The 20,351-nt window shown below is 34.8% G+C and overlaps 1 protein-coding gene across 2 annotated transcripts in view; it reads left to right on the top strand.

Moving 5' to 3' along the window:
- The window catches only part of spdef (SAM pointed domain containing ets transcription factor), a 33,076-nt gene that overhangs the window by 1,331 nt on the left and 11,394 nt on the right, over positions 1-20,351 (top strand). The window contains exons 1-2 of one of the 2 annotated variants that reach the window (XM_073954758.1): positions 17,416-17,625; positions 17,881-18,304. In XM_073954758.1, coding sequence (XP_073810859.1) covers positions 17,887-18,304 — 418 coding nt within the window. In that variant the 5' untranslated portion in view covers positions 17,416-17,625; positions 17,881-17,886. Of the gene's footprint in view, positions 1-17,415; positions 17,626-17,880; positions 18,305-20,351 lie in introns of those variants that run through there. The other variant, XM_001343041.7, reaches the window with a different exon arrangement.

Genomic DNA, 20,351 nt, shown 5'->3' with positions numbered 1-20,351 from the left:
GACAATATCTCCAGCAGAAAAGATGCTGTTTTAAATGGTAAAAAATATCTGTTTTTGTTTTTAAAACAAAATGAAGACAGCAGAAGCCAATAATTCATTTAGCCTGACACGTTTACTGCTCCAAAATATTTTAAAAGTTTCTCAAAATATAATGTGCTCTGGCCAAAATGGAAAAAAAGCTTTTGTTTTTTACCCAGAAATTTAACAAGACATATTTTAGAGCAGTGATCACAATATTGTGAAACCGTGATGCTTTTATCCAAGGTTATCATTCCGTCAAATCTTATACCTGCCCATGCTTAAATGAAACATAAAAGTAAAAGTTCACATAAACATAAAAATTTATAGTTCAAGGGAGTATATTCACACAGACTTTTAAATTCAGTCCGCCAGTCTCAGAGCTTCCGGTCAATAGTCATCCCATACAAAATCGCCGCGTTTAAGATTCGATTTCTTTAATAAACAGCGATCTTCACTGCCTGGCTGAGATACGAAAATGAACTGGGTATCAGACCAAACAAGAAGAACTGCATTAAATTCTATTTTTCTGCGCCATGTGTTTAAAATATGGAAAGTAATTTTACCTCAGTATTTTCAATGGAATTTCTGCGCTAACCTGCCGGTAATGACGGCGCCTGCATTTAAATCGTCTTTCCTCTCTTTTTATGTTTAAACAACCAAATAGTTGCTTAGGTCTACGTAACTGAATATATTTGAATGAAATTACAACATAGATACTGTGAAATAAACCTTATAACATTGAAAATAATCACCGGAAGTTCATCATTTTCTGAAAAACGCTAGCTGTGCATATAGCCCATTAGAAAGTTAGTTTGCTCGATGCTTAAGCGGTTAAAAAAAGGAATAGTGGATGCACATACATTGTGACTAGGGCTGCACGATACTGGAAAAATCTGACATAGCGAGATTTTGTGTTTCTGCAATATTTATTGTGATGTGAATATAATCATTTCACCGGATGACTTGAATAGCTCAATTTGGAAAGAACTCATATATTGATTAGGATGATTTCATAGGCCAGACAATCTGCATAAATGTATTCGAGTATGCATTGAATAATCAAATTCAAGCAAAAAAACTGCATAGTCTTTATTGTATTTAAGTTAAACTCAATACATTTTCACTGACTACATTTACATGGACATCAGTAATCAAATTATTTGCCTTAATCTAATTAAGACAATAATAAGATTAAGGCATTTACATGAGGTGCTTTTTGAATGTTTCTTTCATGATCCCGTTTTACATGTTATAGCACATACTTAGATAAACGTCATTGCGTCACCACGCTATTCGCATTTCCTTCGGAGTTTCATGTAATTTTGCGTGTTTCATTATTTATTTGTCAACTTTAACTGCGGTTTGGCACTTTCACTTTTATTTGGTCATGCCCCCCGTGACAAACGAGATATTGGATGCAACTGTGAATTGCTGGAGGACTGTTAAATGGAAGTTCATACCGCAGGCTGAATGGAAGAAAAAAAAATTCCACATTTTACGAGGCAGGTGTCTGTGTTCTGCACTGACTCAGTAGGTGGAAAGAGTGTCAAACACCCGTGTGTGTGTGTGTGTGTGACTATCCTGTCGTAAAATGTGGCGAAAGGCCCAACATGACGGTAATAATTTGATTAAGGTGTTTACATGTCTGTAATGCACTTCAATAATGGGACTAAAATCGGCATACTCCACACGTCTTAATTCGATTTCTCTTTAGTTCGATTATGACCTTAATCTGATTAAACTTTTGTTTACATGTTGGATTCTTAATCAGAGTATTGTCTTAATCGCATTAAAATCGAACTAATGGGGTCCATGTAAACGTAGTCATTGTCACAAATTATTTAAAGGCCTTAAAAACAAATCAAACAGGCACTTTCACTGTATAAAGGTTAAACTTCACAATCACTCAGCAATATGGTTCCTGGTTAGCTATAATTCCACTCAAATTTCCTGAGGGATGAATAAACTGAAGCTGAACTTGACATTGTGGATCGTATGATGTGATTAATGCGAATGATCACATTGTGATGCTGAAACAATATAATGTGCAGCCCTAATTGTGACTATTAAAAACCTAAATATAATAATAATTAAAATTATATATTTTGGAGCAGACTCTAAAAGAAAAGCAGCATTGCATGCATTTCCCTTTCATTATAATGATCGAAGGCATCTCAGAATGCTGTATGGGAAAGTATGATAGCTTTCATCCTGTTTTGAGCACTTCATCTTTCCCATATTTTTATTTGAGTCATTTATTTGTTTAATTATTTCATTATTCTTAAAAAAATAACAGTAATCATCATCATCTGAGTTCAAACTACGCATCTTCTGTGCATTTCATGCATGAAAAGCCATAAATGCATTGGCAAGCATGCATGTTTTCCGTTCTTTAGGCAACAAAGCAATCAGACGTATCATTAATAGTCTGATAAGAGCTGAGATGCATCTAAACGCACCTGTCCTTCACATGCAATGGGCTCTTAGGAAGATAAACGAGAACATGTCTCCAAAAATGTAAAAGTTTTCAAAATCCTCTGGCTGTGGTCCAGAACACCAGCAGCAAACCGCAAATGACTGTTTTTTTTCCCTGAAGGAAAAAGTGCAAGTGACTTGAGTTCTGGCTGACGTCCAAATCCTTCATAGGAAGAAAAGAGCTCAATGGCCAAAGGCAAATGTAAAGTTTCAATTGATTTCTATTGAGGCTAAGCACGGTATTGTGACTAAGCTGAAATGTTACACTGTACTGAGTTACTAGAATTAAACTGATTATGGAGTGTGTTGGGTTTAGCTTACGGCAAATGACTTCTTTCTTTTTAAAGAAACAGTTCAAAATCTTGTGTTGCTACAAGCTTGCATGGCGTTCGGATATTTTGTAGCATTATAGGAACGCATTAAAAGTATTATGCTCAATATAATGCAATAAAACATGAACTACATTAACACTGTAAAAATTAATTCCTTATTTAGTCTTCTTGTCTGGTAAAAATATATTCAATGATCATTCTTAAATCGAGATACTAAAAAAGGATATCAAGTCTTGTTAAAGGTGCTGTATGTAAGTTTTCGACTCTTCTAAAGCATAAAATACCATAATATGTTTGCAAAAATGTAAGAAACATGCCAAGTGAACATTCTTGTTTATCTGAAAATACTATGCTGAAGTCAGATATTCTGCAATGAAAATGTGCATTACATGCTGGAATGTCTGTCTTTGTATTGGTCATTTAACCCACCCTATGCCAGTTTAGCCAATAACATTTAAGCAACTCGGGTTGCCTTGAAAACAGCGTATTTCATTCAATCAATCAGAAAGGCTCTGAAAGCTTGCATTTGTGTCCGAAATGCGACCTCCGGTGGACAGTAGCAGACTCCGAAATGAGACGCAGATTCAGAGTTCCACATAAGGTGGTTATTAATTAGAAAATAATATAAATATTCTGAATGTAAACATTAGGTGAGCAGGTTACATTGTAACCCTGTGTCCAAACAACACGATGCGTGATGAGATTTGCAGTGATGAGCAATTTGGCTGTTTGCACCAGACAAAACACGACAGAAATTGAAATACAGCCATTCAAAAGCACAGAATAGTAGTGCACTCCAACGAAATGGTAAGATTTCTAATCTAATTAATACATATTAAACCTCGTTAATAGTAATAAATGTAGATGCTGAATATGTGTTGGTTTGTCACAGATCTAAAGTTCAATTTCAGACGGTTTATTTTATTTGCCAGATCTGAGGTGAACTATCTGCTGCTGCTTTCAGTAGTATGGCAATAAATGTCATGTGAAATGGCATTCAAACTCACATTATTAGCATTTAACACTGGATAAAACACCTGAGGTGTACTCAAGGTGATCATGGTCAGTTTTCTGTTGTTCAGCAGTGAGAAATAGAGGCCTTTTATAATATATCAATTCGAGGTGTAGGTTAGAAAACTCCTTTTAATATGGAAAATATTCCTCTATCGCGTGCTGTTGCTTTTATATAGAACACAATTTAAATCAGCCTTTAGGCTCGAAAGTCAGACTTGCTCCTGTTAGTGTTGTCAATCTGGCAACCTGCACTTGTGTTTTGAACCAGGTATCTTCAACCACTGGATATCAAAAGCATAAAAATATAATATGTAAAGTAATATATTGTATATATTGGTACACAAAAATATATATTTAATTGAAAAAATTATACTTTCTAAATAACTTATGTTAATTTGCTATATATGTGTGTCTGTGTTTGTAAAAATGCTAAATGAAAAAAAATTACTATAAAATTGTATTTGTTGAAATATATGGAAACATAATCTTTTAAGCCTCAATAATCTATTTATGTTGAATTATTTATTCATTCATTTATATTTATTTATTGACACAAATTAATGCTAAATATTATTCAGCCAACGGGTTAAAAAATAAAAACATAATTTTTTTATTATTTCAATTAACTCACTTTACTAAAATAATGTATCTTTATATTGCCAAAGATATATTTTACTTCGATTAAAACATGAACTTATTTAAATTCGGATCCATTTTTGAACATCTTGCTTGCTATATTGCATCATTTTGCTTGTGTAGATTTAAGAAAAGTTTGATTTATTTAAATTAACTCACTTTTCTAAATGAATATCTCTTCATATTGCCAAAGATATATGTACTTCGATTAAAACATGAACTTATTTAAATTCTGATCCATTTTTGAGCATCTTGCTTGCTATATTGCATCATTTTGCTTGTGTAGATTTAAGAAAAGTTCGATATTTATACTGAAAAACAAGAAAAAAGCTTATTTTTGTTTTGCAGTGTTATATAATTTTGCAATATTAGAAGCTTGACAGTAAAAATTTCAACTACTATACTATCAAATACTATTCATAGTTTTGCAACAACAAAATGAAAATTTAATTCAGACATTTTGAGCGAAGAATGAGACTGATTTCAATCATTTGGTTGGAGTGATTGACGAGTAGATAAAGCAAAGAGACGTCTGAGAAAAGCTGGCACAGGTACATCACACCTGCTGCTGAGGCAGAGGAAACAGAAAAAAAACACGTTATCAGAGGAGAATAAATGTGATCTGGAGTAATGAAGAAAATCCCCTGCTGGATTCACTTGAGCTTAAAACTCCTTGAATGAATCAGAGATACTTATCAAAGGCGACTGTCAGCAGTTGAGTGACTTAATATGGCAATTTGCATTTTCGCAAGCCCTGCCAGTTTTTGTTCAAACAGCTGGGTGGGTTGTGTTTGTAGAGAAATTACAGGCAAAATTCAAAGTTTTTACAGTCTTGCGAGATGAATGACGGCCAAATAATGCAATGATAAATGCATTTTAACTTAAAAAAAAATAAAGCAAGATGAGCTACAGCTCTTCTGATCTTTAAATCCATAATTTTTTTTATACATACTGAAAAAATCTAAACTGCTGTATGAACTCTTTTCATTCAGAAATTGCTGGCAGATTTTATAAACAGTTTCAAAACAAGCAAGTAACACAGTGTAAAAAAAATCTGTTGTCTGTAAAATAAATTGGTAAAACAATATATTTTAATAAGTTACTTTATTTTGTGATTAACGACTGTAATATATTAATTCATTTATTTATTAATTCATTCACAATAAGACCACTAATAAACTCATCATTTTCCTTTGGCTAAGTCCCTTTATTAATCAGGGGTCGCCACAGCGGAATGGACCCCCAACTTATCCAGTATGTGTTTTACACAGCGGATGCCCTTCTTGTCTCAACCAAGCGGCAACCTCCCGCTCTCCCTCAGAAAGCCAATACGGAAGTAACTAAAACTGCAATTCATCCAAAATTCCGCTAGTCCTGGCCGCTCCTGGCTCCAAAACAGAGCAAATTTCAATTGAGCCCATTGTTAGAATGGCCAACTTTACAGCAGAAAAAAAGGTGTTTACAGCCTGGTACAAAAAAAGATTTTGAGTAATACAGCTTATATTACCCTTCATGACAACTGTGAGAGGGGTGAATTTTTTTATAACTCATCCGTTTCCTTTATATTAACTTATATTAAGTTTGCATAATTAAGGGCGTGGTCACTTGAGTGACAGTTTGGTCTCGTTGGTCGCCGTCACGTCACCTCAGCTGAATCCTGCAAATTAGCCACTGAACTCGGCATATTTATCGTATTTCTGTTTTGTTTTATGTGGCTTTACACAGTCGACTGTCTTTTGGACTTGTTTCCTACAATTATTTGATGGAATGTCATGCTGAGTGCACTTAATTGTGCTCACAAACCATTCACATGGCCTCCGTTTCCCATGTGAGTAAAGTTACATACTTATATACCATCTCTATACATGTATTTGTCTTATTTAAGATCATTTATATTTATATTTAGAGCTGTAATGCACTCCAGAATCTGACGGATTGATTAGCTGTAGGCTCTAGAACAGTCATCTGAAGCGTTGTCATACAGTGTTATGCTGGATTTCATCAATAGTCTTACATTAACTAACACAGACTATATCTAAAGTGTTTGGAAGTAATTCGCGTTTTCCTCCTGTTGAAAAACGTCATAAGAACAATGTTTAGTGGCTTAATGTATTACAGCAGTGTTTTTAAAAGACTAAACACTTTATTGATATAGTGTACAACCAAGCACAAGTGGTCAGAACACAAACGAGTCACAGGTGATAAAGTATTAAGCGTTCTCCCAAAGTAAAGTGTGTCTGAACCAGGTCCAATCAAAATGCAGCAGGTGTCTGTAGCTCCGCCCACTCTCCGCCTCTTTGCCCTTGTTTGGTATCCCGCCGTGGGTGTGATGACGCGCAAACAAAATGGCGACGGTTGGCCACGCCTACTTGTGGCTTCTTTTGCGCTCTTTAGAAACCTATGGGTGACGTCACGGATACTACGTCCATATATTTTACAGTCTATGGTCTCAACCCAACACTGGGAAACAGCCATACACACTTATTCACACACATACACTACGGCCAATTCAGCTTATCCAATAAACTTAAAGGGGACCTATTATGCCTCTTTTTAAAGGGTATGATAAAATAAGTCTCTGATGCCCCTAGAGCAGGGGTCTCAAACTGCGGGCCCGCGGGCCATTTGCTGCCCCTCCTCCTCCATGGTTATATTTCATATGAAAATTATTTTTGCATAAAAGGACCCCTTTAAGCTTATCCAAACAAGCATTTTGACCTTGTAGAGTGTTTTTGGAGGTATTTTTAAGACTCAACCAATCGTTGTAGGACACATCACTGGAGTTCAGTAATATGCTAGAGGAGCCGCCGCACTAATTGCTTGTAATGATTGCCCAATCTTTTATGTCCTTATGATGTGAACAAGTGGAGTGTTGCACAGCTGTTGTTGAAAGCCTGCATTTCTTTCCAGTAAGAGACTGTGAGCTCTGCATGTGTGCACTGATACACAACATAACAGACTCTAATAGAGCGCTCAGACTCAGTTTTAATAGTTAATGTTTTGCTATTGAACTGTACTGCGAGGGTTGCTATGCTGGGTCAGATTCTTACACATAATAATACACCAAAGCAATGGGGATTGTATAGTGAAATATAAGCAACCCTTAGTGAGCAATACATTTGCATTCAGTCATTTACAGTAGCAGATGCTTTTATCCAAAGAGACTTACTAATGAGAAAGGCATCAAGCAATTCCTTGGAAAGAGGCAATATTCATATTAAGTGCTTCTAATGCAACATTTCTATTTAAAAAAAATATAAGCTTGAGCAAAGAGGGATTAAGAATAGAGTTTTAATTATTAATCATATACTTTGTTATTATTACATTAGTGCTCACTAATTTCCCAGTTCTGGGTTGCGGCTGGAAGGACATCCGCTGCATGAAACATATGCTGGAGTAGTTGGCGGTTCATTCCACTGTGGCGACCCCTAATAAATAAGGGACTACACTGTAAAAAAGAAAAACTTAAACAAATTACTTTAGCTTGTTACAATTAAATAAATTAAGTTTGACAAACTGTTTTCAGTACAGTTTCAGCTTTTAGGTGTAACAAGTTTTAGTAATTTATTTAAGAAAACAAGAATGCTACAGTACATACAGTACAGTACAAATCATTTAATATATTATTGTTATTATAATAAGAATAGTAAACAATACCTTTATTACACTACAAATAAATTCCTTCCTATGTTAATATAAAAATAATACTTTTATGTTTTGTGGCAAATACAAGTATTGCTCATTATTGATAGTGAACAATACTTATACTTGCCATAAATAAATTACTATGACCTGTTACACCTAAAATAATTAACTGTTATAAATTAAGTTAGTCAAACTAACAAGTCAAAGTAATTTGTTTAAGTTTCCACTTTTTAGTATAGGCCAAAGGAAAATGAATGAATTAATGAAATAAGTGCTCACTAAAAAATTAATACTACATGTTTTAAATTCTGTTGTTTTAACCCATATTTGGTCAATCATGTACAAATCCAATGTTGCTTATTTTTTACATTAAGAATAAATATAATTTTTAACCCAACTTTAACTTTTTTTATTTTTAACCCAGCATTTTTCAGAGAGTAATGTCGGCCATAAGTGTAATCAATTGATTGGAATCAATATTCATATTTCCTTCTCTATTTTATTTATTTTACAAAAAGGAATTTAAAATATATTTTTTAATATTAATATTTTTACTTTGATTTAAATTGTGTTTATCTGTAGTTTATAAATCTAACTACAACTGTAATTAAATACTTGTAGAAAAATACATAATGATAATTTTATATTTAATAATAATAATAGTTCTAATTTAGAACCATTGCAAATTACAACACACTATAAAACCCAACACTCATCTTTATCAAATGAAATGCGTGTGGTTAACTCAAAATCGACTGTTAATTCTATTCATTTGAAAAGAGTTTTGAACTCAGTGTTGAAGGTAACGAGTTAATTATATACCTCATCAAAACTCAAATGTTTTGTATCAATCGGTTTCCTTGATTTGTTTGAGTTGCCTTAACTTATTGGGTTTTACAGTACTCAGTTGGTTTGAGTTCTCTTTATTTATTGGGTTTTACTGTGCTCAAATGTCTTCATTTATTCAAATGGATTAAGATCACAGTACTCTTTAGGATTAGTTTTTTAACTTAAATGGTTTGTTGCAATCAGTTTCCTCAAATGGTCTGAGTTACCTTAACTTTTTGGGTTTTACAGTGTTGTAAAATACTTATTGCACACATTTACTTTTAGTAAATTTTTGTTTACAGTGTCAGTATAGCTACTCTAGCATATATAATGTTGAATATAATGCAAGAAGAAATCTGATAATGACAAATGTCTGATTTTACAAGTGAAACAAATGTTCTAAAATTTGCGTAAAATGACAGATGACGAGCACATGTCTCAAACATAATAATTCAACTTTATAATTATGAATAGTTATATTCTGATGTCATAATTTTACTGTGAATTAACAAACAGGACATATTGAAAGCAGGGCCGGAGTGGGACTCCTTTTCAGCCGCCTCAGTTCACGACTGACTATATTAAAATAAGGTCATTTCCAATTTAGTTTCTAATTACATTATCACATCTTTTTTTAAGAGAACATCAGTTGTATGATGAGAAGTGCCTCATCTGAGTAATATCATCATTAACCTGCAGGCTGGTTATATAAAAAAAGAGTAGAGCTGCGGTAAAATAATGAATAAGAAGGCTGTGGTCAAGTAAATAAATTAATTTAAAAAGTGTGACTGCTGAGAGCAACAGATTCTGGAGCTAGGGACACCGGCCCTCGCGGCCAAAAAAACGGACCGGCCCATCGGGAATTCCTCCCGATTAGCCAATCCGGGCCTGATTGAAAGTCTGTTCAAGTCCACCATAATGACTGTACAACATTTTGCATTTTAAGCAGCAACAGTAGACCTAAACATAGGCCTAATATTATTATTATTGTTGTTTTACCATATCATAACTTAGAATTATAAGGTTCTATCTGATATTTTGTCAAAATTGAGTTATTGACATATTCTTTTTAAATGACAACTTATTGTTTACATTTTTTAAAAACAACTGTTACACACATACTGTTTGCTATATGGATTGCAAAAACTTTGAAGCTCAATATCTCAAAATCATCCAGAACGCAGAGAGAACCTTATAATTCCAAGGTGACGATGTTTGAGAATTAACAATAATAATAGCCTACTCATATTAATCTTTATTTTACATCTAAAGAATCGTGAGAAAGAATCATAATTTTAAGCAAAAAAAAAAATTGTGATTCACACTTTAGCCAGAATCCTGCAGCCCTACTGTAGAGTTTTTCAACAAGTGGACAGAGCAAAGATCAACATCCCATAATGCAATTCACAGCTGTAAATAAACCGAAAACACTAGCGAATCACCAAACTGTTAATCAACAGATATTTTTAACAGTGTAGTACTACTATAAGTACCTACCACACTATAAACATAGTAAAGTGAGCACTGCTGGTGACCTGTCTTGTGTAGCGAGACGCTGGTTATTGAGCACTGAATGCTGCTGACCTGCCAAATGGAGCAGCTCTTAACCCCTCCAAAATTAATTTCGAGTCTTTAACCAAACTCATTTAAGGATCAGTCATGGGCCTAATCCTGCGCCTGGGGAGCATGTTTGCCTGTCCTCACCACCGCTGTCTCTCCTCTGGCCAGAGTCAATATGACTAAATGTGCCTGTCTAATGGGCTTAACGCAAGCTGTTGCGAGCGAGAGTGGACACTAGGTTACAGAAGTGAAACTAAGCCGTCCGCAAAAGCACACGCTCCCTCCAGCAGCAGGAGTCTGGAGATGAGAACAGGGATTCCAGGAAGGATAACTTCATTTCCTTTTGAGTTTAAACCAGGCCAGCTTCAAAGACACGGTGCGGGGCCTCCGTTTGGGTTGCCATACAGAGATGTGAAAGAGCGAGAGACAAATGGTTTGACCTCTGACTTTCTGCCATTCCTTCGATGCGTCCAACGTGATGCGTACACAGAGTTTCTGCAGCTTTCGCAAAGTCAAATGTAAGACTTTTTGAGGCCATTCTGAACTAAATTTCAGACTTATACAGGGCTAAATATTATGGATTATTATAATGTCCCAGGAGAAAAGATTCAAGCTAAAAAAAAAATCTAATTTAGATAATTATTAGCATCATATTTTAAATATTGTGACGAAACAAGCAAACTAGTCAGCATTTAAAGTGGATCATCACCTTCCATCAGAGTTGTCCTAATACTTTTGAGCAGCACCCATTCTTGTGATAGGATAATTTTGAAAAACATTTTTAATTTACTTCGAATGTTGACTAATGTAGTTGTATAAACATGGAGTTTTTATTTAATTTAACTTTTCTTTTTTTTAATAGCGAGTTTTTAACTATAATATGCTAAATGTATGCTCTGTCTAGGCCAGCATCCTCACTAGGTTTGCTATAAATGCATGGAAAACTTTTAATTAAATGTTCATGTAAGCAGGGCTTGACATTAACACCCGCCAAATGCAGGTAGATTTCAGCTGGGGCGGGTTAGACAGACACTCTTTATTAAAAGCATGGATCGACAATAAAGATTGCCCAATATTTGTGCAAAAGTGATCTTATAATTGAGAAGCAGCATGCATGACTGACAAAAAAAAAAAACTGCTTGCGCGAGCAAAAGAAAGCAGGTGAATACCGAATGGGAGGATAATCACTCGCACTAACAGGTGATGTGATGTGATGCGCGAGCTCCCATTTACTTGCGCGAGGCAACCGTGCCTAGAGAAAACGCAACTGGTGCGATCGGTTCTCTTTGAAATAGACTGGACATAAAGTGATAATTTTGCACCCACAGTCCTGCTGCTTTCAAGAGCTCAAAAATATTTTTAAAATTGTCCTTTTGTAAGCAGCAGCGGTCACTACTTTCGTTTGAATTATCCTTTGAACAAAATATTAACAGGTCTAACATTAACCGTTTACACGTGATCATCCTTTTATTGTTACACACGGTATGTTTTTTACCTGCTTTTGCGGTTCATTCCGCTGTGGCGACCCCTGATGAATAAAAGGACTAAGCTGAGGAAAAATTAATGAATGAATATTTTAGCTCAGTTTTGTTCGCTATTTGACATGATGATGCTAGAGATTTCAATTCATGGTTTAAAAAATAAACTAAAATATTAGAACCACACATAAATAACATATGGATTAAAAAATTTATTATTTTAAAATTAGGATTTATTAGCAATTCTGACATTTTTATGACAATTAATTAACTTTACATAAGCTAATTCTTTACAAAACATTCAATTGGTCAACATTAGTTAACTTAAACCTCTAATGAAAAGTACCTCTAAAGTAATTAATCTTACTTCATGTTGATTTCAATATTTAATAATACTCAAATATTGTATGTTAATAATAATGAATGGACCTGAGCTGTCATTACCTAACCAAGAAAAGTTGTATTGTTATTTATAAAAGTTAAGCTTGTACATTTGGACTGAAGGGACCTTAAAATATGAAATTTAGGGGAAATTATTTATGATTTTAAAACAATAGATTTATTAACGATGGGAATTTGGGGCCTTTTTGGAAAATCAGCAAACTCAGAGAAATTCCTAGCTTGAAGTTTAAAAAAATAAGAAACAGTCAAGCAGGAGACATAATGAAAAGGTAAACAGCAATCTAATCCATCCTTTAGGACCTGAATGATTGTTTCTTTTATACCTCGTTTCCTCTGCTATTGCTGGGTGTGGAGTAATTTCACCATTTTATGAATGACGGCAATGGTGTGTCCAAACAAACGCAGGCTGTCTGAGAACATGTGGTAGATGGGAATGTCCTGTAGACATATGCTCTAATGACAACAGATTACCTACAAATGCGCCTTATTCTCCATCTGTGCTGCCGTAAACTTTAAATCAAACAATTATAGGCCGATATTAACTTATAAAAGAGGAGGCTGGCCAACAAATACCTTCACAGGGTCTACATACTGAACATTTATGACCAATCCCTGCTGAAAAATCCAGCTTAAACCAGCCTAGGCTGGTTGGCTGGTTTTAGCTGGTCAACCAGGCTGGTTTTAGAGGGGTTTTGGCCACTTCCAGGATGGTTTCCAGCCATTCCCAGCCTGGTCTTAGCTGGTCAGGCTGGGAGATGACCAGCTAAAACCAGCTTGACCAGCCTAGCCAAGCTGGGAGTCCAGCCAAAACCAGCTATATCCAGCTTAAACCAGGCTGGTCAAGCTATTTTTAGCTGGGTTTGGCTGGTAATTTTCCAGCCTGACCAGCTAAGACCAGGCTGGAAATGACTGGAAACCAGCCTGGAAATGGCCAAAACCCCTCTAAAACCAGGCTGGTCAACCAGCTAAAACCAGCCAACCAGCCTAGGCTGGTTTTAACTGGATTTTTCAGCAAGGATAAAACGCAAAGGAAAACGCAGGATGATACAGAAATAGATGAGGTTGATACAAGGTTTTTGTCATCTAGTTAAGTAAAGTTTAGGGGGAATTTAAATACTGTAGAATGGATTAATAGGTCCCACTTTACTTTTAAATTAAAATGGAGTCATCATTTACTCACCCTCATGTCGTCCCAAACACACAGGACGGTTGTCTTTTCTGCAAAACACACAAATAGCCTAGTTTTATTTTGAAATACTTAATTTTTGCAGTAACTGTAGTTATATGCAGATGTTTTACCTCTAAATATCCATTTCAATGTATTCCACTCTCCCTTTAGTTACAGTTTTGGGTTTTGAGGGGGTACGAAATAACGAGAAACTGGCGACTTACTTTACGGCATAAAGCACAACTTTGGCAACTCAAACGATACATTAGGACGAGCATTAAAAGACGACACTTCATATGAGCACTAACAGACAATGAGGAAAAAATAAAGTGACCATAAGGTTGAAAACTGTTCACATGTCTTGACCGTAGCTGACCGTAGCTGTCCCGTTTTACGTAGCTGTCCTACGTTACATACCACGAGAAGACGGCAAAGATGGTTAAGTCTAGATAGGATACATCATAATTTTTATGACACTGTATAACAACAAATAATAGTTTCCCTAGTAGCAAAGAATTCTGGCCCAGATTTGGCAAAAAGCTGGCACAGCAGGCATTCATCCGGCACTGGCATACAGCATGTGGGCCAAACATGGCCTGGGTTTGGCAGAGGTGGCACCATTTTTAAGGCGGCACACAAGATTTGGGCCAGATGAAAAACGTAATATTTAGCCCAGATTTATAAATTTGATAAGTGGGCCATGTGAGTTTGGCCAGTCTTGACACACATTTAAAATACACTAAAATCATTTTTGAGTTAAGAAAAAAAAATCTACCAATCAGGTCACTTTGAGAAAAAGCGTGCCCATAGTGTGCCTAAAGCGCATCACTCCATGGGTTTATCAATTTCATTGCAATCGTGACAAACCAACCTATCTGGCCCAGTTCAGGCCCAGTTATGAGTTATTAACTTGGCTGAGACTTGGCCCAGATATGGTTCGTGTTTGGCCCTTGTCTGGAAGCCAGATTTGGTCCAGTCATGTACCGTAATTCACTGCAGCATGTGGGCCAAGCAAAACCTGATTGTGTGGGCCAGAGCTGGGCCAGAGAAATTTTGCTATGTGGGTTTACAGTACTGGTGTAGGTTGGTGTAGGGGTATGCGTTAATAAAATACAATTAATCAGAAATTTAATAAATGATATAGACCATTTTCGTTAGCTTCTGGCCGCAACCATAGTCGATCTAGTGATGTTGGCAGATTGGGCGGGTTGCCAAAATTTGAGCGGTTTTGAAATCCCAAAACTCCGATGTTCGCTTAATAGCCACTTATGATCACCACAACCACCCCCATGATAGCCTTTAACATTAAGGGTAGTTATTTGTGCGTTTGGGCGAGTTTTCGAAAGCTTTTAAGCTGAAAGCTATATCTGCCAACAGTGATCTAGCAACAACCGGCAAACGTCTGAAAGTCAAAACGGTCCCATCTGATGCATTTCTTCAATCTACTGACTGTAAAATAAGACATATTCTGTTATAAATATGATTACAAACAAAATGTTTCACATTATTCTAATCCAATTACTCACTTTATAGTGTAATTCTTGACTTATCTTGTCAACAAATGCTAGTAAACAGCTGCGTCGATGAACTCTATTAGCTCAATAATTGTGCAAATTGTAACAAATATGAACATTTTATTAAAACTGTAATAGTTTACCCTCATTTTTCACACTCATTTCCTTTCATAAATTTATTTCAGATCAGTAAACCCCTTTAGGACACAAATGACCCACACTGACACCAATTAAAATGGTTCAGCATTTCAGCAACTATTTTTAAACATGTATATATTTGGGGGGAAAATCTTTAGATTTGGCCTATAAAGTGAATCATTTTAAAAGGGTTAAATCCTTTAAACAATATGAATCTGTAAATATGAAATATGGATATGTAAGTGTAAAAAATAAATATAGTTTTTAGCATTTTGTCATGTTTTTATACTCCTTTATGGCTCAGTCTGAAATATTTTTTGGCTCCACAGTTCCCAAATCATATTTATTCACTGTTGAAAAATACTTAATGCAACTGACATTACAAAAATTTAGTATGCAAATTAGAGTTGTATTTCAATGACCTTTGTCGGCACAGTAAAGAGGTTTTGTTGGTTCCGACAGCTCCTCATTGGCAGCCTGTGATGTTCTTCATGTTAAGTGGAAAGCTGGACAAGATGATTTATCATTGATGATGTTCCTTGTTTCTGTCACAGTGAATATTTCACAGCTTCACTACAGAGTAGTTTCTAAGACACCCCCAGGACAGACTTTAATATTACACACCTTTTCCTCAAAGAACAAATGATTTTTTAAGGAAAGTTGTAATATCAGAGTGTTATGTTCAGGCATCTACAATACATCTAAGTGAGGGTGGAAACTATTTTCATGGGAAACCACTTATATTTTGCATCAGAAAATATAAACGTGTAATTCCTATATTTTTTATAAAGAACATTTATCATCATTATTAGCTAATGTCTTTTTTGTTTTAGTAATTTTATATTAATAAAAAAATAATTATCTTTAATAAATAATGTCATTAGTACAGCAATAAAAATATTTGAGGACCTCTTAAACACTCTCAATTTCTCTGGATTGAATGAATTAGGAGTAAAACTGTTCGTGTGTGTGTGTGTGTACATATATATATATGGCCAGACTGGTTCCAGCTAATAGAAAGGCAACAGTAATAAATAAATAATCAAATAACATAACCACTCGTTACAACTAAGGTCTGCAGAAGAGCATCTCTGAACACACAACATGCCAAACCTTGAGGTGGATCAGCGATAGCAGCAGAAGACCACACCGGGTGCCACTCCTGTCAGCTAATAACAGGAAACTGAGGCTACAATTCGCACAGGCTCACCAAAATTACACAACAGAAGATTGGAGAAACGTTGCCTGGTCTGATGAGTCTCGATTTTTGCTGAACATTCGGAAGGATGAAAGCATGGATCCATCCTGCCTTGTATCAAAGGTTTAGGCTGGTGGTGGTGTAATGGTGTGGGGGAGATTTTCTTGGCACACTTTAGGCCCATTAGTACCAACTGAGCATCATGTCAACACCACAGCTTCCCTGAGTATTGTTGCTGACCATGTCCATCCCTTTATGACCACAGTGTACCCATCTTCTAATGGCTACTTCCAGCAGGATAACGCACCATGTCATAAAGAGCAAATCATCTCAGACTGGTTTCTTGAACATGACAATGAGTTCACTGTACTCAAATGGCCTCTACGGTCACCAGATCCCGATCCAATAGAGCATATAAAGCTTTGGGATGTGGTGGAACAGGAGATTGACATCATGAATGTGCAGCAGACAAATCTGCAGTAACTGCGTGATGCTATCATGACAATATAGACCAAAATCTCTGAGGAATATTTCCAGTGCCTTGTTGAATCTATGTCACGAACGATTAAAGCAGTTATGAAGGCAAAAAGTGGGTCAAACTTGGTTCAGGTAAGGTGTACCTAATAAAGTGGCCGGTTATTGCAAAGTTGATTGTTAACATTTTTGTGTCAATTATTTATTTCAGCTTCATTTTAGTTATCAAAATGATTTGTAATACTGAAGAAATGCCAGCAGTGGTTTATAATATCCCTGTACTGACAGTTGCACAAGTTAATACTGCTTTGAAAACATGTCGTCTTTGTTCTTATGCTTGTTTTTTTCCTGCGATATCTGTTCTCAAGACACGCTTCCTCAATAAGGAAACTCTTACAATTTTAACCACCGGTTGAAAAAGACGTTTCTAGAAGGCTGCAATTTTTTTTACCAGTACATCAGAGACATAATGTTCTTCCAGTGAACCTGTAACCTGAGCCGCCGCCTTCCTTCAAGCAATCTTCCCACCTTTGTATCTCCAGGCCGCTATAGATAGATATCAGCTCCAACCCGCCTCTCCTGTCATCCTGCTTTTGAAGCATCTTTTCCTCCTCGCCGTTTGATTAAAAACTCACGCTGACACAGGAGACAGGAGAGCGGCGACGGCACCTTGAAAGCAGTCCTCCAAAAACCGCTGCTTTGCTTCGGTGTCAGCCGTCAATTCTGTACAAGTGACCCATGAGTAAGTGACTCAGTCAAATCCAGTTTGCTTCCCCCATGCGGCACTGACTGTCTTGCTTCATTCCCATTCACCCTGAAGCCTTAAAAACAGAAACAGCATCATCTCAGTTTAGTCTTTTGTTATTTTTGAGGGGGATAAGTTGAGTAGGTTGGATATGGAACACTAAAAGCTTCAAGAACCAGAGGTTTGTTGAGTTTATGATGCATTAAATACCCCAAAAACTAATCTAGAGTATCTTCTGTCTAACTTCTGCAGGCAAACATGACCAGTCCGGTTCGAATTCATTCAGAAAGTGCTGTTCTTCAGCCTCCGCACTCCACAGGCTTCACTGAAAGCTCGCTGGCTCTTCTTAAAAGGGAAGATGGCATTGTGCAAAGTTCAGAGATGCTAGAACACAAAGCCTCCGACCGAGGACTTTACCTGTCCTGCTTTGACATGCTGTTCACTGAGGATGCTGCGTGGCTGGTGAGGGTTACGGATGCGCCTGCGGCCGCTGGAGCCAGACTGGAGCCCGAGCAGTGCCCTGTGATCGACAGCCCTGGGCTGGGAGCCTCACCTCTGTCACCCACCCTGGAGGAACAGGTGGAGGAGAGATCCTTGGAGCAGGTGCAGAGTCTAGTCGTGGGAGAAGTTCTGAAGGACATCGAAACAGCTTGTAAACTTCTCAACATCACACCAGGTGAGATAACGCGGACTTTTCTATTAAGATAAATGGAATAAAAGAAGGAATAAAATTTTAATTTTAAAATGTATTTTTATAAATACAACTGAGACAAAATTATGAGCCCTCTTGCTAAATTTCAATTATTTTTTAAATATTTACCAAGTGACAATTTTTTCAACACATTTTAAATAATAGTTTTAATAAAAAAAAGTGCCATTTAAAGGCTTAACTAGGTTAATTAGGTTAATGAATTAACTAGTTATTAGACAACAGGGGATTAATAATATTGACCTAAGCCATTTTAAAATAATTTTTATATTTTATTTTAGCCAACCTAATGTTTTTTTCAGAAAGCTATTTTAATTTTATTAGGAAATACTGTAAAAAATGTCCTTGCTTTCTTAAACATGACTTGGGAAAATTTGAAAAAAAATAGTTTTTTATTGCAATTTAATTTAATTTTATTAACATAATATAACATAATATAATATAATATAATATAATATAATATAATATAATTTTAATATAATATAATGTAATATAATTTTAATATAATATAATATAGTATAATTTTAATTTAGTTAAAACTATGAAAATTAGAATAACAGATATATTTACATGTATATAATAGACATAGTTACATGTTTTATTAATATCTAATATTATTATTTTATTTCCTAAAATGAATATGCATTTAAATATGAATATAAAACCACATAAAAATACATGTATAGATATATGCATGCAAATGACATACACTATTTTCTTTTTAAAAATAATTACAACAAAAAAAATTTGTTTAATATAAATATTGCAATTTAATTATTGCATTCTAATTAAATCCAAACTGTAATGTATTCAGAAATAGTAAATATGGGATTAGTATTAGGCTTGGATTGAGATGTACTTTAACATATACTATTAAATAAAGAACCATATTCAAATAGGAACAGTATGAATTTTATGAACAGCTGCAAACAATGACGATTTACACATATGCAAAAATATGTATTCACTATGTATTCTTGTAAAAATAACACTTCAAAATATGACTTAAAATATAATAGAAAATACTGTAAAAATGTATTTGCTTTGTTAAACATGACTTGGGAAAATTTAGAAAAATAACGAATTGAAAATATAATTTTACATTCCTTAAAACTACGACCATAGGAATACTAGATATATTTAAATTTTATAAATGTCTAAAAATAATATTTTATTTCATAAAAGGTAATATGAATTTAAATATGAATAATTCTTTATAAAAACACTCATAAAAAATAAATGTATAGGTCATTAAAATGGCAGGCAATATTTTCTTCTTCTTTTTTTCTAAATAATTACAATAAAACACAATTACAATAAAACACAATAAGTAATGTATTCAGAAACAGTAAAGATGAGATTAATATTAGGCTCGGATTGAGATGTATTTGAACATATTACTAAATAAAGGACCATATTCAAATTGAACAGCTGTTTTATATAAATATAATAGATGTAATATATTTACAGCAAAATCAGTAAGAATTTTAAAAACAACTGCAAACGATGACGATTTACACATATCCAAAAATATGTATATTTACACTCTATTGTCATAGTCCAAAGTTTGGTCAAATATTGACACACCCAACATCGAGCTAATTATTTCAATTCAATACAAATTACACTTTTAGCCCAAGGTTTGTGCGTGTTTGACCCAACGTTGAGCTTATTATTTTAATTAAATATAAATGCCATTTTTAAGCACAACGATCGAGTGTATTTGACCCAACATTGGGCTAATTATTTCAATTAAATATAAATTACACTTTTTAGCCCAAAGTTTGTGCATATTTGACCCAACATTGGGCTAATTAATTAAATAACAATGACATTTTTTTTGCCCAAAGTTTGTGTGTATTTAACCCAACATTGGGCTAATTATATCTATTAAATATAAATTACTTTTTTTAGCCCAAAGTTTGTGCATATTTGACCCAACATTGGGCTAATTCTTTTAATTCAATATAAATGACACTTTTTAGCCAAAAGTTTGTACGTATTTGACCCAACA

The sequence above is a fragment of the Danio rerio genome, chromosome 6 (assembly GCF_049306965.1).
Source record: "Danio rerio strain Tuebingen ecotype United States chromosome 6, GRCz12tu, whole genome shotgun sequence".
NCBI classification, from domain to species: Eukaryota; Metazoa; Chordata; class Actinopteri; order Cypriniformes; family Danionidae; genus Danio; species Danio rerio.
Note: the sequence above shows the minus strand (reverse complement) of the source record. Positions and strands in the feature narration are given on the sequence as shown.